This window comes from Brachyhypopomus gauderio, chromosome 2, assembly GCF_052324685.1.
Source record: "Brachyhypopomus gauderio isolate BG-103 chromosome 2, BGAUD_0.2, whole genome shotgun sequence".
Lineage (NCBI taxonomy): Eukaryota > Metazoa > Chordata > Actinopteri > Gymnotiformes > Hypopomidae > Brachyhypopomus > Brachyhypopomus gauderio.
Window position 1 is genome coordinate 24,456,904 of NC_135212.1, and position 27,358 is coordinate 24,484,261.

At 46.2% G+C, this 27,358-nt stretch overlaps 3 protein-coding genes across 7 annotated transcripts in view; 1 reads left to right on the top strand and 2 right to left on the bottom strand.

Moving 5' to 3' along the window:
* Window positions 1-18,313, bottom strand: part of iqch (IQ motif containing H) — a 29,396-nt gene extending 11,083 nt beyond the window's left edge. For 2 of the 5 annotated variants that reach the window (XR_013125577.1, XM_076992332.1), the window contains exons 1-15: window positions 18,037-18,313; window positions 17,739-17,861; window positions 15,833-15,930; window positions 15,635-15,707; window positions 15,405-15,527; window positions 8,392-8,512; window positions 8,172-8,291; window positions 7,545-7,732; window positions 6,631-7,179; window positions 5,136-5,202; window positions 4,900-4,980; window positions 4,530-4,613; window positions 4,222-4,400; window positions 2,458-2,730; window positions 2,120-2,308 (exon numbers count right to left, since the gene is read on the bottom strand). Coding sequence is in view for 4 of the 5 variants with exons in the window: in XM_076992332.1 (XP_076848447.1) it covers window positions 2,120-2,308; window positions 2,458-2,730; window positions 4,222-4,400; window positions 4,530-4,613; window positions 4,900-4,980; window positions 5,136-5,202; window positions 6,631-7,179; window positions 7,545-7,732; window positions 8,172-8,291; window positions 8,392-8,512; window positions 15,405-15,527; window positions 15,635-15,707; window positions 15,833-15,930; window positions 17,739-17,861; window positions 18,037-18,087 (2,319 nt within the window). In the remaining variant the exon portion in view is untranslated. Of the gene's footprint in view, window positions 1-2,119; window positions 2,309-2,457; window positions 2,731-4,221; window positions 4,401-4,529; window positions 4,614-4,899; window positions 4,981-5,135; window positions 5,203-6,630; window positions 7,180-7,544; window positions 7,733-8,171; window positions 8,292-8,391; window positions 8,513-15,404; window positions 15,528-15,634; window positions 15,708-15,832; window positions 15,931-16,077; window positions 16,186-17,738; window positions 17,862-18,036 lie in introns of those variants that run through there. The other 3 variants (XM_076992333.1, XM_076992335.1, XM_076992334.1) reach the window with 3 other exon arrangements.
* A 146-nt stretch (window positions 18,314-18,459) lies between these two features.
* On the top strand, window positions 18,460-22,895 carry aagab (alpha and gamma adaptin binding protein). Its single transcript, XM_076992337.1, has 10 exons — window positions 18,460-18,656; window positions 19,346-19,536; window positions 19,623-19,719; window positions 20,089-20,178; window positions 20,273-20,356; window positions 20,722-20,801; window positions 21,071-21,155; window positions 21,252-21,356; window positions 21,473-21,522; window positions 21,614-22,895. The coding sequence occupies exons 1-10, from the start codon at window positions 18,563-18,565 to the stop codon at window positions 21,689-21,691; spliced, it is 954 nt and encodes a 317-aa protein (XP_076848452.1). The 5' UTR covers window positions 18,460-18,562; the 3' UTR covers window positions 21,692-22,895.
* Window positions 22,896-23,944: 1,049 nt separating this feature from the next.
* smad3b (SMAD family member 3b) overlaps window positions 23,945-27,358 on the bottom strand; it is a 17,680-nt gene continuing 14,266 nt past the window's right edge. Inside the window, exon 9 of the mRNA XM_076992336.1 lies at window positions 23,945-25,578. Within this exon, the coding sequence (XP_076848451.1) occupies window positions 25,455-25,578 (124 nt within the window). The 3' untranslated portion in view covers window positions 23,945-25,454. The remainder of the gene's footprint in view (window positions 25,579-27,358) is intronic.

A 27,358-nucleotide genomic window follows, 5' to 3' on the forward strand; every position in this document is an offset into this window, starting at 1 on the left:
TTTGATATGTCTCGATCTGAACGAAAACAAATGAGTGTGAATGAAGGTCATTCTGGCAGTATTTCTCAAATCGAACGTACCTCAAAAAGTTGAAAAACTCAAATGTTTCCTGAGCTTTATTTCCACACGAGCTAAATAAAACAACAAGCAGAAAGACTGTCCATCTGTTGATGCTATTAAGTATAATTTCCCATCGTGTGTAATGACCCATGTGCTGGCAGTATGTGTGAGTCTGTAATGCGTAATGTATAGTATGTATGGGGGCACCCAGCCGTTGAATGGGGTGAGATCCACACATTTCTGAATGGCCTGAGTGCTCAGAGGGTCTCCCCAGGCTGGGGACTGAGCCCTAGGCTGTGGGCCTCCCACGTACCCCTCCTAAAAGATACAAATCTTTCATTCTGCCCCCTGAGGGCTTGCACGTCAACTTGCCTTGGGGTGACTACGGCTGCCTGTTCTTATAAAGGACCACATGGGCTCCGGTATCTGTTATTCCGCACGCATTAAAAGGATCCGAGCACAATCAATAATTAAACAATATGCACACAGCCTGGTGAGTTGCGGGCGGCGTTCACACGGCTCTTCACAGCCAAAGCCTGACAGGCCGGAGAACAGAGTCTACAGCACAAAAACAACCGTTCCCCTAGAGACCATAGACAGCATGTAGAAACATTTGATACATAACTTACAGTTACTGGCATAGAGAACAGAGCTGAGCTTGAGTCACTGTGCTTTGGCAACTGCATCTGAAGAAAATCAGGTTGGAGTTCTGTGCCTTCAGTATATGTGAGCACAAGCGACTGTTTGAGCAGACGTCCTTAATCCAATCACAGGCGGAACAGACGGCAAGATCTGCCCGTTATTTCACGAAACACCCTCTCAATTAAAAAATTAGACTGATAATGTGGGATCGTAATATTTTTAGCGTTTGCTGTTAAAGTTTATCATCTTACAGTCATAAAGATAAAATGAAGACGAACAAGAGTTCTGTCACAAACAGCATGCAAATGACCTCAGACATAAACATAACTGCTCGCACTCAGAAGAACTCATGTTCCCAGTGTGAGAAGCACTTAAATCAGAACTAGCGGATCGTCGGTGCTGAATGCACCCAGATCTGTAGAAAATGGAGTAATCCGTGCTGGAGTAAGCCGTGCACTCTCAGTGCTGTTAGCGGGGCTTGCCATTGATTAAAAGGCTGGAGTGGTGGAATAAAGGCCAGTGCTGGCTTCCATATGGCCCCGGAGCCCTAAGGGTGCAGGGCTAGTTCATCAGGCCCCAGGTCCCTCGCCTCTCTCAGGGACCCCAGCTGGTGAAGAGCCCCCCCCCCCCCCCCTTTACTCCCCCTAAACCTTTACTTGCTTTTGCCATAATGGAGCTTGGCTGGGACTCAACCGCTTACCCCTGTAATTAACAGCGCCAGCACCGCCACAATTACAGGCCCACACTCAGCCTCCATGTGAATTAGGGAGCGAGCTAATTGCTGGTAGGCAGGGGGCTAGGCCCTCTCCCGGCCCTGGGACACGGGCATGAAGAGAAAAGGTGGACTTCAAAAAAAAAGAAAAAAGAAGCCAGGGTCAGTTTATTCACAGCCCATATGACGATAACCTCATAATTAGTTTACACAAAGCTTACGGATTAATGGCAAAATGCGGTAATTAATGCGTGACAGAAAATCAAAAGCTCAATTATAAGCCTATGAGGGATAAAGAGCAGAAGCCAAGGGCGTGATGTGGTATTACAGGCATAACCAATCAATGTGGAGCTGCTGAGCCAATGTGCTCAATCTACAATCCCCTATGACTCACTGTTTATTTTACACTGATTAAGTTTACAAGCTGTCTTTAGACAGCCCATATACAGTTAAAGTGGCATTACAATGTGGCTTTGGTTACCATTCATGGGCACACTAGTTAGATAAGAGTATAAATGTTAAAACATGAAAAACTATAAAAAACATACAAAACTAATAGCAGGGAAACAACCAACCAAAACAACCAAATGAATAATAATACCACTAATAATACATACGGATTACACTTTGAACTGATGTCACTATCTGTAAAGCCGCACGTGCACGGACCCGCAGTGGCCCAGAATAAACACAAGGGGGCGTCACCTGAGCCCAGGCCAGTGTCCAGCGCTGTGGCCCATGACGCCGGTACTGCTGCAGGGCCCACGGCCGGGCGCTGACGTGACAGACGTCGCAGTAGGCCGCTCCGCGTGAGGCGAACTCGCCGTCCAGCTTGAAGAGCCAGCGCTGCACCTCCAAATGGTCCGTCATCAGCTGGGCCAGACACTCTTGTAGCTGAAACGGGGGGAAAGAAACCGCAGTGGTGCCACACACAGGCTGCAAGGTCGTGTGTGTGTGTGTGTGTGTGTGTGTGTGTGTGTGTGTGTGTGTGTGTGTGTGTGTGTGTGTGTGTGTGTGTGTGTGTGTGTGTGTGTGAAACAGACCTGCTGCAGTGTGTATACATCCCCACGCCCAGGCGGCACGGCAACCCCAGCACTACTAAAGATCCTCCGGGCTCCAGACTTTGTGCCGTAGAGTTGGGCCACAGCAGGTTCTGGGCCCAGCAGGGGCACGCCCAGCTCGTCCGCCACGGCCAGGTCGTCCACGTGGGGGACCCCGCCCACCAGGTAGGCACGCTTCCCCAGGGTCAGGGCCCTGATGCGCCGCAGAGCGCACGGGCTGTACTTCAGCAGGGTGGACGCACACATGTGGTGGCTCTGGAACACAGACATGGCGTCCGACTAGGTGCTCAGGTCTCTCTCTCTCTCTCTCTCTCTCTCTCTCTCTGTCAGGATAAATCCTGACAAAATATTCTTAGAGCAACAATCAGCACTCATAAACATATATAATTCTATATTCATGTGACAAAAACGCTGTGATAAATGTCATCAAACACACGATATACATTCTGTTTGTGTTTGCCACCTCCCATCTCTCCGTGTGCATTAATAACGGCCCTTTCTGCTCCTGTCTCTGTCCTTTTGTCTACTGGATGTAATTTATGAGTGTGTACACACACACTGGGCCCATTAGGAGCAGCCGGAGGGGTCATGACCTCTCCTGTACTCCGGCAGGTTCAATTGATAAAAGACAGCCGAGGGGAGGCCCCAGACCTCCACGCTCCCACCCACCCACATTTTCCCGCGTGCTAAGCGATGGCCTCCTTGGGACCTGCACTAATTACTCCACATCTGTATTTATTTGATCCGTGCAGTGTTCTCCCTTCTGTCACTGGCGTGCCGTGCTGGCAGGCTCGGTGAACAGCGATCCATCCCGCTGACACGTCTGCCAGAGTTTACACACGCCGGGCGAACTGGGGAGTCGATACGTGGAAGGCGGGGAGGACAAACCCGGTGGCCGCACAATTCGCTGCAAGCTAACAGCAGGCAATAAGTAAGACTGCAGTGCCGGCTGAGATACAGAGGCAGGCAGGGTTGCTCACACGCTATTGATATGCAGTAAATATGAGGAATCGGATCGAACAAACGCAAGACGCAGCCTGCTAAGCAGCCCTTTGTTTAATCAGGGCCTGAGCCCTCCGGTATTAGATATTGAATAATGCTGTACGTTGTAATACAAGCTCTTACATGTACAGATTATTTGCAGAAACAATTAAAACAACAGGAAGTAACCTTTAACCTGATTAAAAGCCAGAGCTGCATTTCATTAATTATTTACTTTTTAATCTAAAGTCCTTATTTATTTATATACATTTTATAAGTATATAAAAGTACTATAAAATGCTAATAAAAACAGAGATACAACATTCTTCTCAGATAAACATAAAGAAAAAAAAATTTTATCACTAAAGGTTTGGGGAATTAAACTCAGAAGGGGGTCCTGGATACATGTCCTCGATACATGATGTGCTATGAATGCAGCTTCAACAAAACAATTTCCCTTAGGGATCAATAAAATACTCTCTATCATCCTTTCTAAAAATCTGTCTATCAATCTAGCTATCAGCCTATCCACAAACAAGCATTTGTGTAGCGCAAGGCATCTCAGACACCCCCTATGGGACAGAAAGAGAACTACGCAAAACTACCCAGGGCTTGCAATAAACCATCCTTAATGTGATAGCTAAAGTGGAATATAGACACACTTCAGAAGGCTGAAAGGTATGTGATCAAAATCCTTGGTGGTGTGTGTGTGTGTGTGTGTGTGTGTGTGTGTGTGTGTGTGTGTGTGTGTGTGGTGCAGCTTACTGGGAAGTGCTGGTGTGCCTCTGGCGTGAGGATGGTGAAGCGTCTGGCAGGGCTGGCGGGGGGGTCTGTGGACTCCTCGGTGTGCACGGCCCCCTGCAGGCCCAGCAGCTGAGTGTAGTAGTGGAGCAGGTCTTCACCCAGCTGCACTGGACACACGTAGATCACCTCCACGTTCTCGTCTGGAGGTGACACTCACATTACCACTGCCAAGGATCCTACGCAGTCGTATATGTGCTAAAACCTTCAGCAGAAGGTTATATAATATAATGTGTTTCATGTGATCATCTGCAGGTTGTGGTTATGATTACCTCTAATGTCACATAAACGGCCCATCTGGGTGTTCTGCAGAATGCCAAACTCTCTGAGACTGTGACGCTGCTGCTGGGTGTATCCTAACACACACACACACACACACACACACACACACACACACACACACACACACACACACACACACACACATGAATACCTCTAATGTGAGACAGGCAGATCCAGATCTGGAAAAAGACTGCTCTCCTTGAAGCACATAAATATAATCGAATGATTAAATGCGTGTGAATTATTAGAGTGTGGCAATAAGAACAATAGGGTTCAACTTTTTAATGATCCCAGCTCACACGGCTCTCTCTGGTCAGCCACCTCCAGTGTAAATGCAGCACTCCATCTGCTGCTAATTACCATTATTAGTCTTTACTTGATTATCTTCCAGACCCACTGAGGGCAGGTCACAGCACAGATGTGTCTGCTGGAGTCTGACTACTGATAAATAAATAACAAAAACAAAAGCAGGTCTGATCCTTGGTCCTATCAGTCAAGCATACCAATTTAAGCAAAAAAAAAACCCTATTATTCTATATCATCTCCATACAGTTTAGATATAACCAATGGGATTCAGGGTGAAGGAGAAGATTCACCTAATGAGGGCACGTGGATTATGGTCCTCCTGGAGGTGGTAAGGAGCTTCCAGCTGGCTGCAAGAGCCTGTCCACATCCCACAGTAGAAGAATGAGTAGTAACAAGCAAGAAACACACACTCACACACACACACACACACACACACACACATACACACACACACACACACACACACACACACGCACGCACACACACGCACACACACACACACACACACACGCACACACACACACACGCACGCACGCACACACACGCACACACACGCACACACACGCACACACACGCACGCACACACGCACACACACGCACGCACACACACGCACGCACACACACGCACACACACACGCACACACACGCACGCACACACGCACACACACGCACACACACGGACACACACTCACGAACACACACACACACACACACACGCACACACACACGCACGCACACACACACGCACGCGCACACACACACACACACACACGCACACACACACGCACGCACGCACACGCACGCACACACACGCACGCGCGCACACACACGCGCACACACACGCACGCACACACGCACACACACGCACTCACACACACACACACACACGAACACACACTCACACACACTCAGACACACACACACACGGACACACACTCACACACACGGACACACACGCACACACACACACACACGCACGCACACGCACGCACACACACGCACACACACACACATTCAGCCCCACTGGCTCAACACTGGCTACATGGACGTCAAAAAGCACACTCATCTCTCTCTGAGCACTGAAGTGACTACAGAAATATAAATTGCATTCATTACCTCAGCTAAGTGCATACTTGAAAACATCTTCCCTCTATTAATTCAATTAGCAGGTTACACAATGCTTTCTGCCAGGGGTAGATTAAGGCTTAATTAACTGAGTGTGACTGCTTAGAGGGTGGAAACATACACAAGCTCCTGTCTGTTCTCACAGTAAGTGACGGTAAGGACAAATGAACTCGTGGGTGCTAATTAAGAGACATGCTACATTCATAAAGATGTTACGGGGATGACAGCACGGATAAAACATCTGCTGTGACAAACGGAGATGACGATGCCTGCCGTGTGGGTGTGTGAGGCCCTCACACACACATTACTCCTAGCACAAGTACCTCTGCGTGGAAATTCCATTTGTATCAGTCTTGTTGAAACCATGGCACAGCAGATCAACACTGAGCCCTGATTTATTGTGACTGTCAGAATTTTAGCTCTCTACAGAGTTCAGAGTAGAGATGCATTTCAGTTTACTATTTATTCCTAGATCACATTATTTTACTTCATGTTTAACCACACTAGGAGCAACCATTTAACAAAAAAACAAAACAAAGAAACTGACCAAAAAGTGTATGTGTGGGCTTGACTGTGTGTGTGTGTGTGTGTGTGTGTGTGTGTGTGTGTGTGTGTGTGTGTGTGTGTGTGTGTGTGTGTGTGTGTGTGTGTGTGTGTCACCTCTGCCCTACTGCGGTAATTCTCCAGGTGGCGGAGGCGGGTTGCCTGCAGGCTCTTCTTCACACGGCCCAGCTGGGCGTGCAGCAGCCAGGAGATGGCGATGGTTCCGGCTGCCCACTTGCGCCTTTGCTGGCGCAAGTAAGCGGCACGGGTCCGGTAGCGCCTCCAGCAGGCCTGGATACGCACTGCAGCCGCCCGCCAGCCCCCCTCACCCCTGTAGCGCTGTCCTGGGCGCCGCACCAGCTCCAACACCTCGTCTCTGTTCTCCAGCACAGAGAGGAGGCGCTCCACGCCCCCGTAGCCGCTCACGCCGCCCACGCCCCAGTCCAGCTCGCCGCTCTGCACCAGAACCGCAAGGCGCTCGCCACACACGCGCGCGTGCGGCACGGCGAAATCCAGCAGAAGACGCTGCAGCTGGCCCACAGCCCCCAGTAGAGCCTCCCAGCACAGGCAGTGGTGATCCTTAAAGGTGCGGAAATCGGCAGCGTGTGGATCCACTCGCCCCTCCGTTATGGTGAAGCAGTGCTGGCTGATGGAGGCTGGAGCACACTGAGCAGCGGGGGCATTCAGGGGGCATTCAGGGGCATTCAGGGGGCATTCAGGGGCATTCAGGGGGCATTCAGGGGCATTCAGGGGGCAAATAATAATACATTAATTAAAAAAACCTCACATTACCAGGTGACAGTAATGACAAAAACACATTGCACATTTGAATTATTTGAATGCACATCTGATTATTTTTTACTTCATATTTAATGACCGTATCAGACATGTTGATGCAGCATGACAGCCCTGAAAATTGACATCACTGTGTCAGGGACAAAAAACATATGAAACGCCAGAAAGTCTAGAGCTGTGTCACGTATGTGTTGTGGAGTGAGACTAAGCTACAGGAAGGATTCTGCCGGTAATACCTGAGACATGAGCGGGGCGAGTCGCGCCGGGCCCTGGGGGGTGAGTCTCCTTTCGGAGGCAGCAGTGGGGGGAGGAGTGACCGCGGCACACGTGGGCAGGCGTTCTGGGCCAGAGGTTCCCTGGACTTGCATGACGTGCTTAGTGTGGCTTGCCTCCTTCTGCCTTCTCTCACCCTTTACACACACATCTGTGCATACAGCACATCACGCTTCAGCTGAATCACCAATCCTACGTGATCTTTTAATCTTTCACAAAAACAAAACAGCTGTGACAAGGATTTGCGTGCTTCTTAAAAATGAACAAACACGTTAGAAACAATCAAACTGTTTTGTTAATTCTGTTTCTTTATTCTGAAAAACAATTGCTATATGTATCCGCTTGCATATTTGAGCAATCAGACCTGAACAAAGCCATTGCAAGTAGGCTCCATTGTGTTTAGTATGAAATATACCATTTATATGACACGTCCAACAGCTATATGATACCCATGTTATAGTAAATGTAACCATTTTATTTTATAAGTATTGATCACTCAGAGCAAGAGCAGAGCAAACTCCCTACACTATAAAAGCTATAAATACAGAATGTTAGTGTGAATAGAGCTTGTGGACTGAAATGTATCTGACCAATCTTGCTGAGGCTGCTGTCCTCTCTCTGGTGCAGGTGGGCTGCCTTGGGCTTAACAAGACTCTGCACAAAACAAAGATCAGGCGCTGGTGGACCGTACTCTAAGAGACCAAGAATGCCTGCAAAGAAAACACATGAATAAGACCCTCAGGAAGACTGTGAGGAGAATGGAGAGAATTAACTGTAGCCAGGCTTGTGAGTATGTTCTCAGGTTCTTGCCTGTTCTCATGTCTGCCTCACAAAGCGGTGGTACAGGGTAGAAGTCGTGGTTCCGGGGGCCTACGGGTACCACAGCAAAGCTGCCCACCGTAGGGCCGGTGACCACTTTCTGGGTCCCAGGCTGGAAAGAAATCAGAATTATGGTCTATCAGTGAATGTCACACAACTATCTCATCCTCAAAGCACATCTAACACTTAAGAAATGTGTGATGTTCTAAACAAGGTGAATCTCATAAAACACACTGCACGTGTATGGTGGAATTATAAAAAATGGGCTTCAATCAATATCACTGGTCTAAGGTCAGAGGTGTTGTATTGAAAGTGTCAAAGCAAGAGGTATTAACTGAATGCCTTTGTCTCACTAAGGCAAAAAGATCTGCCTGCAGGCTTCACAGCCAAAACCAACAGCACTTGGAGAACAGAACAGGAACACACCCCACTCAATAGCTTGTTCATGGAGAACGCTATTAGCTTTGGGTCACTGGCTAGATTTCTCCCTCTGAACAAAACTTTGTTGTAAAAGGCTGCAAGACGACCATCCATTAATCAGGCTGGTGGCAGCTTGTAGATGTCAAGAAATATGGTTTCTTCCTTTTCTCCCTTCTCTCTCTCATTCGCTCTCTCTCCCTCCCTCCCTCTCTCCCTCATTCCCTTCCTCCCTCTGTGTTTTGTTGGCCGCTTGAGTCTAAGAATGTAAGCGCATTTGTGACGGAACATAGTGATGTGGTGTGATTACAACCAACAGATTTTCCGCATTCATTAAAAGAGAGCTGGAGTTAGGATACAGGCAGTTAATGACATTGTAAACTAGCCAATAAGCCCTCTTCCCTCCAGCAATCAATCACGAGCTGGCAATGCTTTCTGGAGACTTTGAGCATGGTTCAAACTGTTTATTTCTCTCTCAGTTTCTCTTGAGTGAACAGCTGTTTGAGATCTGTGAGAATTAAATGCCATCAGAGCAATGCTCGAAATGCTCCTGCCTCCTCATGGCCATAAAATAGCTCATGAATCAAAAAGCAAGAAGTGCTCCACAATAATTTATCACAGAAATAAGTAATCAGGAGAGGACCAACTGCTTGGATTATTAGGAAGGCTTGAATCCAACACTGATAATCTTACTCAGGTCATTTTAATGACAACCAATCAATCGAGCAAACTGCTCATCACAAACAACGGCATTTACTCAGGATGCAATATCATTAAGAAAACAAACAGATAAAAACATCTTATCTACAGCAATTTTATAGCCTATTAGTACCAAAAATGAAACGAAAGAATGCTTAATAAGGGAAAACACAGATGCACTTTTAGAAGTTGCGACTACATAAATCTTAGCAGAGCAAGCAGGATTTTAAAATCCACAGCTCTTCAGTTAATATGGAGCTCGCAGCAAACGGACGAAGATTACAAATGAACACGTATGAAGCCCCTCCGTCCTGCCCCCACAATCCTGCAGCCTTGGCGGTGCATCTGTTCTCACACCACTGAGCTCCGTGACACACCACTGGTGCCCACCAGGTGTTTGGAGCGCCTCCATTCACACAGCACACAGCTGTAAAAGCACCACAGGCGGGACTCTGAAAATGCCCACAGCAGGAATGAGCAGCCACCAAGGGGCTGAGTGGAGCTGGCGCGGAGGCGGTGAAGGCAGCGGGCACGGCGCCAGAGTCTGCCGCTTGGGTACGCCGCGCCTGTCTTATTGGCATGCGAGAACAGGTACCGGCACCTGTCCCGAGACAGCTGTAAAGCAGCAGCCCATACAACTGCAATCAGGTGCCGGCACCTCCTCCGAAGAATGCTGATGTGCAGCAATCTGTGCCTGTCTCTGCTCTCGCCAGCCGAGTCTCCCGGAGCCCACTACAGCAGGCTGACAGCCCCAACACCCCCACCATGCACCGCCAGACACACGCAGGAGCAGACGCAGAAGATGAAGACGAAGAAGATGATGAAGAAGACGGAAAAAAAAGACTGAGCAGTAAAACAAATGGTGACCTTTGGAAAGATTAATTTGTTTACCAACAAATGTTTCCACTGTCACTGCCAGAGAAGGTGACCTTCAGTTCACATCTATGTTTTGAAAGCACTGTGACTGGAGTCATCTGTTAATACCGGCCAGCATATCACTTATGTGGAGCATCATGGGACATATGTTGGGTTTAAGGCAACAGTCACATAAGACAAATTCTGGCTTTCATCAGATAAGTACTGGGAGTCCATCTTAATTAGCTGCTGCAGTCGTTTGAGAAATACATACTGAACTGTTTTTTGATCCATAATATATGACATAATTAAAATGTATAATTCTTTTTACTTTAAGAATAGGTATCTATTAAAACATTTTATAAAAAATATGAAATATTTTTATGGAAAATAGCATTCTCCAATGAGCCCAGTGTACATTAATATTGTCACGCCTGGCTCCGCCCCCTCCCTGTCTGTCATGCCTGGCTCCGCCTCCTTTGGTCTTCTGTTTAGTTCTGCCTGTTTTTTGTTTCATTGGTTTCAGCTGTTGCTTGTTTGAGTGTTCATTAAGGTTTGTATAAAGTCTTTGTGTTTTGGGTTTTCTTTGTGGGTCAATGTTATGTTTGTCGGAGTCAGAGTTATATGCTTCTGTGGTTCGTGTTTTCTATCAGGTTCTTGCTGATGCTATTGTTTGTATGTTGTTGTAGGGATTAGGGTTTTCGTGTGCTTCTGTGTTTGTGTGGAAATCAGAGTCTTGTGGTGCGTGTGGTTTATGTTTCCATCTGGTTCTTGTGAGTTCTACTGTTTGTATATTGATGTCAAGTTAAGTTTTGGTTGTGCTACTGTTTGGTTATCTTCCTCTGTGTGACAGTAGCTGTGTGTACTTAGTTCTTGTGTCTATGTGTGAGGTTCGCTTTTGTTATGTTCATGTTTCCCTTTGGATGTTTGGTTTGCCTGGTGTTGTGCACGGTTAGTTGTGGTTGTGTTACATTTCCTTACGTTGCAGTCTAGCTATGTGTCGCCCTGTGTGATTGTGTTCAGTTCTAGTAGCTTACGTGTTCTGTGTTTCCTGGTATAGAGTGTTGTGTAGTATTCTTATGGTTTTCGTTTCCGTATTGTCTCATCGTATGTTTTGGTTCTTTGTATGTATTCATCCTCATGTGCTTTGTGTAATACAAGTGTCCTTTCGTGAGTATCTGTAGTCTGTTTGTCGGTGCTTTATTAACATGCCACGTAAGAGCAAAGCGCTTCGTGCGAATACCACACGGTTAGCCAGTATGGCTTCCGCTAGTGGCTGTGAGTCCCGCTCTCTTGCGCCTGTGCGTCCGCCCCCTGATCATGGCACACCCCCGACGTTACAGATTGACCCACCAGATCAGGACGCAGCGAGAGAGTATGGAGTGGAGATCTTCCCTGTCCCTGGGGATCTGCTTTTGCGCCTAAAACGGGGTGAGCCGTTTGAACTGCCATCTGAGATTAATCCTCCACATGAGTATAATGGGGAGGGCCCTCTGGAAGGTTTTGTCCTCCAGAGCAGGTTGTTTTTTGACTGTTTGCTCGGCCCACAACCTCCCGAGTTTCTTAAGGTTAGATACCTACTACAGTATCTGGAGGGGAAGGCCCTCCAATGGGCCGATCTTCTTATGACCCAGAGACCACAGGAGATGGGGACTCTGGAGGGATTTTTTGACATGCTCAGGGCTCGCTTTGGCAAGCACAACTCTGAGCATTGGACACATGACTGGTCCGACCCTGAGGAGGTAGCAGCCCGTAGGGCTGAACAGTACCTCAGAGCGCCTACGCCAGCCGCCCAGCCTGCGCCTACGCCAGCCGCCCAGCCTGCGCCTACGCCAGCCGCCCAGCCTGCGCCTACGCCAGCCGCCCAGGAGCGGTCAGAGTGCGTACCCGAGGCCCGGGAGCGGTCAGAGTGCGTACCCGAGGCCCAGCAGCGGCCTGTGAGCGTCACCGAGGCCCAGCAGCGGCCTGTGAGCGTCACCGAGGCCCAGCAGCGGCCTGTGAGCGTCACCGAGGCTCAGCAGCGGCCTGTGAGCGTCACCGAGACCCCGGAGGGTCCTGTCTGTGAGTGCGAGGCCCAGGAGAGGTTGGCGAGTATACCGCAGGCCCGGGAAAGGTGTGCACCTGTTCCCTTGCCCCGTAGGGAGCCAGAGCTGCCTCCGCCTGTACCCGCTGCCCGCCAACGGACCACGCCGGCTGCTGTCCCGGCGACCCAGGAGAGGTCGTCCACGCCGGCTGCTGTCCCGGCGACCCAGGAGGGGTCGTCCACGCCGGCTGCTGTCCCGGCGACCCAGGAGAGGTCGTCCACGCCGGCTGCTGTCCCGGCGACCCAGGAGAGGTCGTCCACGCCGGCTGCTGTCCCGGCGACCCAGGAGAGGTCGTCCACGCCGGCTGCTGCACCCGCGACCCAGGAGGGGTCGTCCACGCCGGTTCCTGCACCCGCGACCCAGGAGGGGTCGTCCACGCCGGTTCCTGCACCCGCGACCCAGGAGGGGTCGTCCACGCCGGTTCCTGCACCCGCGACCCAGGAGGGGTCGTCCACGCCGGTTCCTGCACCCGCGACCCTGGAGTGGTCGTCCACGCCGGTTCCTGCTGCCCGGAGGGGGTCGCCGCCGCCGCCTCCGCCTGTTCCTGCTGCCCGGAGGGGGTCGCCGCCGTTGCCGGCGCCTGTTCCTGCTGCCCGGAGGGGGTCACCGCCGTCGCCTCCGCCCGTTCCTGCTGCCCGGAGGGGGTCGCCGCCGTCGCCTCCGCCTGTTCCTGCTGCCCGGAGGGGGTCGCCGCCGTTGCCGGCGCCTGTTCCTGCTGCCCGGAGGGGGTCACCGCCGTCGCCTCCGCCCGTTCCTGCTGCCCGGAGGGGGTCGCCGCCTCCGCCCGTTCCTGCTGCCCGGAGGGGGTCGCCGCCGCCACCTCCGCCTGTTCCTGCTGCCCGGAGGGGGTCGCCGCCGCCGCCTGTTCCTGCTGCCCAGAGATGGTCGCCGCCGTTGTCGCCACCTGTTCCCGCTGCAGGGAGGTGGTCGTTGCCGCCCATCCCGGTGTCCTGCAAGGGGTCTTTGCCCAATCCTTGGACTACTAAGCCTGGGCCAGGACCTGCGCAGCCCATTCCCCCTACCCAGCCACAGGGACTGCTGGAGAGAGCCACCCAAGGGGACTATGACTGTGGCACAGGGGTTGACATAACCCCCACAATGTGGGAACTCCTGGGACACATGGCCCACATGAGACTTTTGTTCTGGACTCCTGTCCCTGGTTATGTATTCGTACCAGTTCCTGTGACCACCTATTGTTCCTCTGTCGTCTCTGTACCCGTGTCTGTTTCAGGTTCGTGTGTTTTTGTACCCTGTGTGGTTCCGGTTCCTTGTCAGTTCGTTCAACTCGTTCCCGTTCATGTATCTGTGGTTTTTCGTGTACTCACCTCTGTGTTCTCCTGTTCCTCCGATCCGGTGTCTCCCCCCAGGTCTGCTACTGTACGTACCTCTACCCCCTCTGACTGTTTGGCTGGTTCCTCATCCGCTCCCATGCACACGCCCGGTTTTGTTTCTGTTTCCACAGCCTCGCCTCCCGACATGCATCCAGCAGGATCTGGTTCATTCTTCGGCGATGTGCCGACAGTGTCCAGTGTCTCGCTTCCTTTCACTGCCCCTGTGTCCCCTGCCTCTTCCGTGTCTTCTACGTTTTGTTCTGGTCTTAGGTGTTCGCCAACTTCTGCATCTGGGCCTGCCTCCATGTTTTCTAGCTGGTGTCCTGGTTTCCGTGTTGTCCGTCCTGGTTTTGCCCCTGTTTCTACGTGACTTGTTTTGTTTTCTTGTATGGTTTTTAAGCGCCCCGGAGTGGCGCTTTAGAGGGGGGGTTCTGTCACGCCTGGCTCCGCCCCCTCCCTGTCTGTCATGCCTGGCTCCGCCTCCTTTGGTCTTCTGTTTAGTTCTGCCTGTTTTTTGTTTCATTGGTTTCAGCTGTTGCTTGTTTGAGTGTTCATTAAGGTTTGTATAAAGTCTTTGTGTTTTGGGTTTTCTTTGTGGGTCAATGTTATGTTTGTCGGAGTCAGAGTTATATGCTTCTGTGGTTCGTGTTTTCTATCAGGTTCTTGCTGATGCTATTGTTTGTATGTTGTTGTAGGGATTAGGGTTTTCGTGTGCTTCTGTGTTTGTGTGGAAATCAGAGTCTTGTGGTGCGTGTGGTTTATGTTTCCATCTGGTTCTTGTGAGTTCTACTGTTTGTATATTGATGTCAAGTTAAGTTTTGGTTGTGCTACTGTTTGGTTATCTTCCTCTGTGTGACAGTAGCTGTGTGTACTTAGTTCTTGTGTCTATGTGTGAGGTTCGCTTTTGTTATGTTCACGTTTCCCTTTGGATGTTTGGTTTGCCTGGTGTTGTGCACGGTTAGTTGTGGTTGTGTTACATTTCCTTACGTTGCAGTCTAGCTATGTGTCGCCCTGTGTGATTGTGTTCAGTTCTAGTAGCTTACGTGTTCTGTGTTTCCTGGTATAGAGTGTTGTGTAGTATTCTTATGGTTTTCGTTTCCGTATTGTCTCATCGTATGTTTTGGTTCTTTGTATGTATTCATCCTCATGTGCTTTGTGTAATACAAGTGTCCTTTCGTGAGTATCTGTAGTCTGTTTGTCGGTGCTTTATTAACATGCCACGTAAGAGCAAAGCGCTTCGTGCGAATACCACACGGTTAGCCAGTATGGCTTCCGCTAGTGGCTGTGAGTCCCGCTCTCTTGCGCCTGTGCGTCCGCCCCCTGATCATGGCACACCCCCGACGTTACAAATATAATAATAACAGCAAATTCTATAATTTTGAAAAGATTTTCTGACATGATTTTTAATGATTTATTTATTCAGCTTTCTAAATTTCTTTCTGGAAATTAAGAGGGGAGAAAAGCAATTTTGCAACAGTTTTTAATTCAAAAGGGCTTTCATTATCACAAATAGTCACGTCACAAAAAACACAAAGCTAAACAGAGATGGTGTTCATGAGGCCCTCTGACTACCATTACAGAGCCTATGGCAGAAGCAGACTTGCTAAAGCAAACTCACGGTGGTGGTCCCAGTTTTCTTGTGCAGATGAGGAAGTTGAATGCCGTAGTTCTGGTGCATGACGTCCCTGTTCTTTGGGTGAGAAGGGTTGTTGAGCAGGCGCATAGTAAACGCTGACTTGTGCTGGTAGAGAGACAGAAGCACAACCAATCATTGACAAACAAAATGTGCATGTGTGTCCTTACAAGCAGAATCAACGGTCAGGACCAGAAATCTAGGTGAACACCAACCTTCTCCCCAGGAGATGAACCAATCGGATTTTTCTGAGGATGCAGGTGCGGGACAGTCTCGAGGGACGGCCGCCTGTTGTATCAGAGGCCTACCTTAGTGTTGTGTTATACTGTGATCTCATTGTTACAATTATAATCTATAATTTTGATATTGCAAACCATATACTATCTAGGCTATTTAACTGTGGGCTCATATACCATTTGGCAATCTTCAAAGTCTTCTTCTCAAGGTCCTCAATAATCGGAAGTGTCAATACTTGATTATTTACAGTCTTTAGATATTCCTCAGCATGACTCTGCATAAAATATCAAAAGATCAAAAAGCATTAATCACAAGAGTAAAAAGAATCAAAAACACTATATATTTGGGAATGCCAGGGGTTCAGCAAGGAGGATGTGGAGGATGTAGCTGGGATCAGAGACAGGTGGATATCTCTGCTCACCATTTGGAACTACTGTTGCCGTAAGTCTGAAATGAACTAAACAAAAGAAGATGATTGATCGATTGATCCTTCCTTCCTTCCTTTCTTCCTTCCTTCCTTTCTTTCTATCTTAGAATCACCATTTTAAATATCAGAAAAAGCACAATATGATCAAACCACAATGTTCTAAAGTTCTGAGAGTATAGCTCACTTTCAAATGCATTGTTACCACAGCAACAACTCCCAATGCAAACAGTTATGTCATTAATGTAATACCCATTAGCATTCAAATGTCTGTCACTGGAAAATAGAAATCCTTAATTCTAATGGTCCAGAGGTGTTCGATAAAACGATCAGCAAGCCTTCTCTTGGTTTCTCCAGTGAAAGACTACTACAGCTGTTTCAAGTAATTCAGTAGACAACTCCCAGTATATTGCAAGAGGAGGAATGGTTGACAACAATTGATCCTTTTGTGCCAGTAATTTTAGTGTCTGTATTAATACATTTACATGCAGCACATGCAGGATACATCAATACACAGATATTATCTCAATGATAATTTATTCTGCTCTTGACAAGCATGTCTTTAATGTTTTATCTCCTCTGTGGAAGATTGGTGGAGGACACTTAAATGACATGCAGTCTCTGTCTCTGGAATTTTGGAAATTCTGGAAATTGTTTAGAGTTGTCAGGTTGTGTTTTTGTTCCAAACAAAAGATACATGTAGTTTAAAAGAAAAAACTTATGATGACAAAGAAAATGCCGCATTATAATGTTTGCCTATCGTCCTGGGATGTCTGTTGTCATGAAAACAGTAAAACAGAAACACACACACACACACCTGAAGCAAATTCCAGTTGAGCATGGGCGTTATACTGTAATAAGACATGTAGAGATAATCAAAGCTGCAGTGAAGTACACAAGATTCACCAGTCGTGTGCAAAGAAGCTCTGTGCTTGCACAGCTGATGAAGGCCCTGTGTCCAAAATGTCCTTTCTCTGGAATCCTTGTGATTTCACTACAATTTTGAACATGTCTGTTGATGTACCTTAACAGAACCCAAACTGATCACAGCTCTGGTGTAAATGTAGCCACAAAGCGTGCAAGTGCTTTTCACATGAACGGTCACAAAATGAAATGTAGAAAGTGATCCTTTGAAGGGGTGGGCCTCTACTGACAAGCTCATGCAAGAATGCTCGGGATAAGGTGGGTCAATGGATTAACACTAAACTACCACAACAACAAAGGGTGGACTGTATTAGCCTATGTATTAAGGCAGCCTCTCTTTGTTATGCGGTGTATATGTATATGGCTATGGTTAAATGTAGCCATCAGGATACGCTGCACCTAACATTAACAATCTTTTCAGTTGTTGCAACCAAAAACTACATTGCATACAAGGATTGTTTATCCTCACATAACAATCTGTATTTACTAATATCCTTAAAACATCTTAAAACGAATGTTTTCCAATATGCTAGCTTTAATGGAGAGTAAACGAGTTTTCCTTTAACGTACAGGCTATATTCCTTTCCATATTTTTTTCCTATTGCATGATTTTATTTTGTTAGACCATCATTCATGCTCATGAAAAGGGAAATGACAAAGAATGGAAATAAAAAGCAGAACAACAACATCGTCCTACTTCACACAATAATGAACTCAGTCTCAGGGTCCCTGACCTTTATGGCGTTCTCGGTCCTGCAGATCGCGGCGTGGAGCGCGTGCACGTCCAAAGTCTCGCCGCTGCGGCGCGCGACGCTTTGGTCCAGTCGCTGTCTCAGCTGTCTCAGATCATACTGCACCTGGACGTCAAATGTACAAATGTAGCTTATATAAGAAAGAAAAACAAACAAACCAACAAAAAAAAAACTAAGAAAAGACACGAAAATAACTCAGTAATAATAATAACTGAAAAACCCAAGTATCAGTTTATATCGTTACATTTATATAACTAGTGACTTTGCAATTTGAAATTACCTGTACTAGAATACGACCAAGTTTGTCTCCATTTTGCAGAATATCGGCCATTCTTTTAAATGTCTGTTTAAAACAAATACGGACGTAATTTATAACGTACTAAGTCTGTTCTAAACTTTTAACAAAAGTTACTATTTAGTTTTGCCAGTTAACTAACTGGCTTGCCAGACATTTCTAATGCTCCCCATTTTAGTAACTGTTGTCCATAGCAAAAGTCGCCTAATCGTAACCATAGGAACGACAAGTTTACGGCATTGCCTGTGCATTGCATGTTGCCAGAAGATTAGCGAATAAATCCATTCAATGTTATTCATTTATTTGTTTTTGTTTATTTGTTTGTGTGTGTTTACTGATTCTTAATTCACGATTTTGGACTAGTGATTACATATGAGAGAATACGTCACTACGACACTACGTCACGACGCCCAGGGGTTGAGGTCAGAGGTGAAAGGTTTCCCCGAGAAGGCTAAGCTAGCTAGCTGACTAGAGGGTTAAGTGTAGGGAACCTTTCTAACAAGCCTGAGACATGTCGGGAGACAATGACGATGGAAATGCTGTGCTACCTTGCATTCTAATCACAAGCTGTGACTCCGGGTTTAAAGAAGAGGAGCTAGTCCGGCGTAAGTAAAATAAAATGGAAATAGTAGGCTAGCTAAGCTAACGTTAGCATGTCCGCCTGTTTACTAGCTAGTGTGATAGTGATGTCACAGCGAAAGTTGGAGAGTTGTGAGTAAACCAGCCACAACCACAACACTAACAGTGATGAAACGAGTTCATGTCATTCATGCTAGTCCAACATTTAGTTGGTTTCCTCGGGTTTAGGAACAATCCAGCTATGTTGGCTATGTTGGCTGTCAGACTTTTATTCTAGAATTTCAGTAGTAGTCTAGATAGAGAAACGTCAGCGAGAAACGTTACTAACTAATGTTAACGGATCACTTTTACCATATTTTATTTGCTATTTGTCATAGATGTCTCGGTTGTGAAGGCTCCCGCTTGAATGATTTACTGTTCAGTCCTTTACATGAGGCGAGCACACTGGACGCCTTTAGGCAGACGTCACTTTTTTGCAGCGCTCTTAAGAGACGAAAATGCCCTTTATTCGCGTCATGATTGCAGTCAGTAAATCATATTTCTAATGTTTTACCTGTCCTTGTGAAAAATGAAATGCAGCTTAATGTCCAGCAGTAGGCAGTGTTGAACCTAAGATTATCAAGTGCAACCTTTGTTCTTAATGTATGTAGAATGTAAGGCATGTTTGCTGTTTATTTTTGTATTAACAACCCTGTGTTTTAATGATTGTTCATAGAGATCCTGGATATATCTTCATTGCCGGAACCAACAAAAATGGAAGATGTGGTGGTCTGGTATCCATGGAAAATCAACAACAAATACTACACTGCCAATGTCAGTCTTTGTGTTGTGCCAAGTACATTCAACATGAACTCTGAAGTTGCCCAGGCCACACAGGCTCTCATCATCTACTTTGACAGTAAAATTGTAAGTGCGCGATGGTGAATCGAAGTTGTTGGATATTTTTGCAGTGTTGCATTCTACTATGATGTTTACATGTTTGTATGTTATAGAAAGATGGCCTTAATGGTGTCGCTCCATGGTTATCGGTGGTAGACGACCTGGCCCCAGAGGTTCTTATCCTAGTGTGTGACCATGTGTGTGAAAATGGTAAGTGCTACCCAGCCGTTTCTAGTTTTGTTTAAACAGAACAACATCAGAACTATTAATATTAAGCCTGCTTTTATTGTAGAGACAAGGGAGCTGGAGTTGTTATCATTGCATTGATGTCTGTGAGTTTACAGCAGTGGTGCCCAACCTGTGGTTCACAAAACTCACCACCTATCACTCAAAAAAATATATGATCTATATATTTGAGCTGCACTGTCCGGTGCTGTTGTCAATTTGAGGCTGCATTTGAAGACACCTAAATAGATCCACGATAAACTGATGATAATTCATGGATTAAGCCCACTGCGGTGTGTTTAACATATGTATCGTGTATAATGCGCCGTTGGGTTTGTGTTTGTGCCGTTGCAGGTGTGAGTAGACAGGAAGCCCAGCAGTGGTGTCTAGCTCATGCCTTTGAACTGGTGGAGCTCAGTCCTCAGGAACTGCCTGATGAGGATGGTGAGAGATGTATGATTGTTGTATACAGTATGTTCTGATGATCTACAGTCCTGGAGCCACTTAACGCCATCTCATATTGTTCCTCACATCTCAGATGACTTTCCAGAATCCACTGGAGTCAAGAGGATTGTTCAGGCTCTCAACGCTAATGTGTGGTCCAGCGTGGAGATGAAGGACGGTGAGGTTCGGCTGATTTAGATGTACAAAACTTTGTCATGTCACTCTTTAGATATTAACTAGTTGGTCCTGATAAATTATTTAAACTAACCTTGCATAACTGTTTATTTTTTATACCAGTGTTAGACATTGTGGATCTGAAATAGAATAAAGCTGCAATATACAAATAAACCTTTTTTGCCATGAGGATCCTGACCAGTTACACATTCCAGCTGACAAAAAAGTCTGACAAAATATTTCTGGCCAGTCTTTATTACTATCACTCTGGTTAACTGGTGTGTTGTTAATACATTAATACATAAGTATATTCCAATATTTAATGATTTTGCATCTATTTTAGATGTTTCACTTTTTGTTTCTTCTCAGAACACAATCAGGGATTTGGCCTGATGAGCAGTTTAGTGGCATCTCATCACAACAACCCACGGCCCCTGTCAGAGGCACAGGTCAGCCTTCTCTTAGCTGAACTCACAGAAGATTTTGCACGTGTATGATGTGTATATAAGTAACTGTAGGATAGACTGGGTTTATCTGACAACTGTGAAAAACAAGAATAAAAAGGCTTAAAACATTGAAATGTCAAAATATGTTGTTTAGCATTCCTGAAAAACAGGTCTGCAACATATAAATATATAAACCAGCCAGCTTGCTCTGTAGTTTACCTTCTGTTTGGAAACTTATTCTGATTTGTCATTCTTCATCTTTGACATTCCAGTCCCAATCTAAAAATGTGGATCAGAACGCAGAAGGACGAGAGACAGAAAGCTGTCAGAACAGTACCGAGGTGGAGTCAATAGTAGGTAAGTGAAGATACTGAAATTGCACTGCCGTGCAGTCGCTGTGTGGGCATTATGCTCATGCCCTCTGAGTGAATTCCTTTCTGGTGTGTCATACAGACCCCATGACTGATATGGACATTCAGGAGCTGGCCAGTCTCACAGCAGGTGATGCAGACGTGGAGAACTTTGAACGTCTCTTTACCAAACTGAAAGAGATGAAAGGTGAGACCACATGAAGCATAAAGCATGGGTTTGGGGCCACGAGCCATCATGCAAGTACCCAGTTGTTGAAACTACATGGCTGGTTTTTCATCTCACTCACTCTCTGCTTGTGATAGACAAAGCTTCCTCTTTACCACACGAACAAAGAAAGGTGCATGCAGAAAAGGTGAGAAACCGAATCCCTATTATCCACAACCAGACTTAAAGCAGTAATAAATCGAAGTTACTAATATGTTATACTAATTCTTATCTACTAGGTAGCCAAAGCCTTTTGGATGGCGATTGGTGGGGACCAGGATGAGATTGATGGATTGTCATCGGGGGAGGAGAGTTAGAGGACTGCCTGTACCACAGCAGCCAGTCTGTTCCCCACAGCCATCACCACTGAAGTCAGACTGGTCTCCTCAGCCGCCAGCCTGGCAGAGGGTGGGCGGGGGTTTTGTGACATTCCTGTTATTACCCTCTCAAACCCCAAAACCTCAATAACTCAGCATGCAGCCGTTATGTGCTGCTGGCTCCTAAACACTGTAATCTAAGAAGGATCGGAGAGGGTGCGGTGAGCAAGAAGTCGCCCACAATCTCTTCTCTAGTGGGTGTAAACCACGACCTGCAGGTCCATGCAAGAGAGAAGTGGTTGGGCTAAGAGTGTGTGCTTAAGCCTTTGATTCTTATGCCATTCATTGGCTTGTTTTTGAACCCTTTTTTTTTTTTTTTTGCATTGTCCATTCGCCCCCCGGATGTACAATCTCATGATTATGGACGGAACATTGTGGTTGTTTGAACATTGGAGTACTGTCAAAGAAATCTTTATTTTTATCATAATCATAACTTACTCATAGTAATAATGAACAATGTTAAAATAAACACTGCGTTAATTAACTATGCACTCTGTTACAACCAATGTTAGACATTCATTAAAGTTAACATTAAAAACAGCAATTTTTTACTGTACAATTTTATCAAAATAACATTTAGGGATCCCTACATACAGGGATCGTAGGTACCATCAAACAGTAATTTAATGCTTAGAAAAAGGCATCAAAAATACAGTTTAAAATATACATTTTTATTATTAAAAATTCATGGATAACAAAATGAGGCAATACAACAGAATAGCTTAAGGATGTAATGCAAAGGAAGCCTCATTAGGGCGAGAGAGAGCACATCTAGAGCAAACTAAAACGCGTGGACAGTACACAGGTCAAATGAACACAGATGTGCTGGACCATCAAACCACCACAAGTACTGAAAGCTCCAAAAACATACAATTTGTTCAATTGCTAATTTTCACAGGCAAGCTGCAAAGGTTTTGAGAAGATGAGTGATATTTCAACATATATTTGCTCATGCCATCAAGAAGAAGTAGGTACAGCCGAATGTACCCACTCAAACAAGAACCGCTCCCTCTGTGCCAAAATCAGAAATCGCCAGAGCGTACAATTGTTTTTATACATTCTACAAGAAGAAAAATCCAGTCAAGGAAGTAATACTCTTCAGACTATTTAATTACAAGATAAAAAGCCCTTTCTTACTGACAGGGCCTGGCTCAAAAAACACCATCCATGAAACAATGAGCACCCTCTTGAGAAACCAACCTCTATAGAAAAATAGGAGCACACCTCAAGAGCAGTAGCTGCTCCACCCACACATCTGTTTAATAAAAATCTCTTGCTAATTGCTTCAAAATACGAGAGCATCTTTTTTCCTCTACACAAAAATAATCGGTAGTAAAATAGAATTAACTACATAGATGCCGATGTATGAAATTTGTGCACTGCAGCATGGCGCTTCGTTTAGCTTTCGAGCAGGTAATGGTCCTGAGTTTAAAACATGCCTCTGATGTGTTGTTAAAACACACAAGAACATACTGCAAGTTATTACATAAATTATGTTTAAGCATCTTAAAACGTGACTGCCGAGAGCAACTGAAAGACGCAGATGCCTTGCACGCATATGTACAGTGTATAGGAAGCAAATGGCTATTCTTATTCCATGTGTCTTATCTCTACATTTTTTTTGTCTGCCGGCTTCTTAAAATTTGTGCTGTTTCCTATGTCAGGTGACCAAGGAATCTTATGTACCAAACTTAAGAGTGAGAAATCTAATGAAGGATTAGTTCTATTCTCATAACTAAATGGCAATTGCAAGGACAGAGAAATGAGGCCCTGATCCTGGACCAGCACCCTGGCACGCTTGGTTCAGTCACCCCTACACAAGGCCCTGATACTGGACCAGCACCCTGGCACGCTTGGTTCAGTCACCCCTACACAAGGCCCTGATCTACCCAGTCAGAAGACCAAGGTTCAGATTCACAACTGAAGAGGGCTGCTAGGAAACCCACCGAAGCCCTACCAAACTGCTGCTGACCTCACTACCAAGAACCCCAAATGCACTCTAAAGGTAGCATGACCACCAACTTCGTCCTCTCAATTCTGCCGTTTTCCTGCTCTGGCCGCCACAGGTGTATGTGTCCGTCGCACAAATATTCAAAGCTTTGATGTTTTTTGTTCAACGTTTGTTTACACCCATGGAGCAACAGCAAATGGAAGAGGGGGATGAAGGGAGAACCTAGCCAACGTGGCTGGATGCATCCAGCACTAAACGCAAGACGTATTTGGTAGGACAAAAGCACAAAAGCTCTTCAATAACACAAAACAACAACATACGTAATCACTATTCCATACTACAGTGATCAGTAATGAATCGTTAGGCCTCCACCCAAGGAGAGGCCCATGTTAGCAGACGCACTGCTCACAGGGGAAATTCAGCCTCAACTCTTATAAACACTCCACATTATGTACAATACTCAGCATGGGACACAAGTGAAAAATGAACTACTGCAATCTTCAGCCTTCTTACTTTGCCAAAAAAAGAGAGAAAAAAAATTACAAAATATTTATAATTCTCCTATCGAGCAAAATTCAAAACTTTAACAAGCTTACATTTCCAAGGGAAAATTGCACTGTCTGTCACTAGTTTTGTCACTGACAAAATTCCAATTCCAACACTGGTCACATTTCCATTCAAGGGTTTATATTTTTTTATGAAAATTGCTTTGGAACTTGTGTCTATAAGCTACATTTACAACATTTTAAGTTATAATCTTAAAAATATTTGCCGATTGAAATGCAAATGAAAATTGTAAGTGCCAAAGTAATTTCCATTTTTTTTTTATTTCACCTGAATGGAAATGCAGCCATTGATGATATATTTGTTAACTCTTTGACAGAGCAGTATGGACAAGTGCTTCTCAATCATTGCTGTGCTACACTTAACTAAGTACCACTAAACATTTTAAATACACTCAAATACCAACTGCACTGAATCAACCTCAACATTGTGCCAACCTCCTCAGTGCATAAAGATTACTGTGCAAGTTCCCCACACCCAAAGGGATGAGTGTCAATGCACAAGCACCTAGCTTACTGTGCACTTACACACTCACATACAGCCCATTCAAGAAAGGCTGTGAAAATGTGGTACCAACATCCTGGTTTATGAAAACATCACAACTGCACAGAGCAAACTGCCGGGCTTGTGTGAAATTCATATAAAATTCCCCAAATCATACAAATACATTTCTGACTCAGTGATATCTGCAAACACTGACAATCATGGTTTAAGTAATGTAAAAGCCTTATCTAACTATTTTATAGACATAAAATATCTAAAGTTTCTAACATTTACACATTTCTAACAGTTACATATCCATGTATTTTTTTCCAAAGAATATGAAAACTTTGAATTCCAGAAGGTTCAATACCTCTTATTTTAAGCTAGGCTTCAACTGCTTTGTGTAATTTTTTTTTTAAAAAAGGCAAAAAAATATATCTCTGTACAACCAAAATGAATCAATACATCAAACAGGATGCACAGCTACATGAGCCATGGGATATAGTATCAGCAGTGGAAAAGTGCTCAAAACTGTCTGTGGGGAAATTACAGGACCAGTAAGCAATGGAGTGACACTGGACTGGTAGGAAAGGTGTCAGGCTTCCTCTACGTCGTCTCTGATGGTCTGAAGCAGGGAGACGGGTCCTGGATGTTCTCAGACGTACGTTCTCCTCCGGGAGAAGATCGAGTGGTGCCAGGTGTCTCCTAGGACACACTGGAACAACGAATGCTGGGTGAGCCCATCTGGGTGAGCACCTTGTCTAGCCACTGCAGGGGGCCATTGAGATGTAGCTCTATCCAACAGGGGGTGCTGGTCACCGTCTGCCGTCTGTAGGAAAGGGACATTTTAGTCAGAGACGCAACAGCAGCACTGCAAGCTTCTATAGATTGGCCAATGTTGCCTGGCCCAATAAAGACTCAGAGAACATGTTAACTCTGGCCAACGGAGACTCAGTAGCACTGAAAGACCTTGCATGACTAACGTCACGTTACCTGCTGTGCAGACCTCTGTAAATCACTCCTTCTATCTCCATGTGTGTGAACACCTCCTACGCCCTCCCACCAATCTACTGCATTCCTCCCATTACACAACGCTCCCCCACGGCCTCTCCCCCTCAGTGCCCCCCCCCCAAAGATTTAGTCTTCAGCACACAGCACGGCGCATGCGCACACACACACACACACACACACACACACACACACACACACACACACACACACACACACACACACACACACACACACACACACACACACCAGCACTGGCAAAACCAGACAATTCCTAGGCATGTTCACCATAGAGCACTGTTCATATACAGCTGTAATGCAATGTGCTTCACACAAACATCGACCCCCCCCCCCCCCACCCCCCCCCCCCCAACTACCCTTCTGACCTCCACATTTCCGTCCTGTCACTGTCTGGTGGGTGCAGAGATGGTCAAACTTGGCCTGTGGTTCTCACACAGCCAAACTCCTATGAGTCTATCTCCTCAGGGAGGAGGAGATGGAGACCACAGGCAGAAACTATTCCTCCTCTTATCTGACCGCAGGAGAGGCCCAGAACACCAAGCATGCACTGAGGAGCAGCAGCAGGGCGTCACACAAACACAATAACGTGTGCTATGGATGGAACGTGTACTCAGAGAAAGGAGCTATTATTGACTAAAGCTGGGATGAATGTCTTGCTGTTCCAAAACTAACTGTGTGTGTGTGTGTGTGTGTGTGTGTGTTAAATTTCAGGGTGCAGCAGAGAAAGTCTGAGACTAAGAGATGGTGTATTTATTAGTTAAAGGTGGGAGCGACTGTGGGGGTTTGGTAGTGTGGAGCGTAGGCGCCAAGTGGGTACAGAAGCCCACTCAGTACACTGAAGAGTTCCAGAATGTTTTTCATCTAGGTTAAACATGAGAGCAAGTGAAAATAAGTGAAAAGGCACATACAAGTTCCATGATCATCAACCGAGTAACAATCTACTCTCACACAACCCCCAGTGGCTCAAAGTCTTTAGCAGTCACTAGTAAAACAATCAGTCTATTAGCTGCAAGGCTGCACAGATTAAAGCATTAAACGATCTCCCATACATAGTCAATCCAGCTACGTGCGGTCTCTCGTCTTCACTGGTTCCCCCGTCTCCCAGTACAGCTGTGGTACCACCCAACCTCTTAAAGGTAAGCACACCTGCTGGTGCTGCTATTTTCATAGGCCAAGGTGGTGAAGTCCGTATCTAATCATTCACATTACACAGTCACAGTGGGTTATGCTGCCCTTAGTGATGGAACAGTGCACATATCTTCATCACACACAGTGACGGGTCCAACATGTTTTAAGGGGGGTGGGGACCTGTGAAATGCTACCCAATGCTTAAAAGAAGAAAACAAATACAGGCCTTTAGTAACACCAGCACTAACACACCCACCCTGTAAGTCACACCTCACACACGCCCGTGATGCTGGCCGTGACGTGTGGTGTTTGAGGGAGTAGGAGAGATTACACAACACACACGCTCCACCTCCTCATTCACATCCCTGCTGACTCATGAGCTTGGCTGACTTCACTGCTACACTCATACCACCCCCACCCACCAACTCACCTGGTTTTATTGCTCACCTGGT

Bases quoted from the DNA above. Each gene is read 5' to 3' on its own strand.
- aagab (XM_076992337.1), top strand. From the start codon at position 18,563: ATGTCGGGAGACAATGACGATGGAAATGCTGTGCTACCTTGCATTCTA. The intron at 21,357-21,472 runs GTGAGACCACAT...TGCTTGTGATAG, and splicing joins CAAACTGAAAGAGATGAAAG to ACAAAGCTTCCTCTTTACCA. The intron at 21,523-21,613 runs GTGAGAAACCGA...CTTATCTACTAG, and splicing joins GAAAGGTGCATGCAGAAAAG to GTAGCCAAAGCCTTTTGGAT.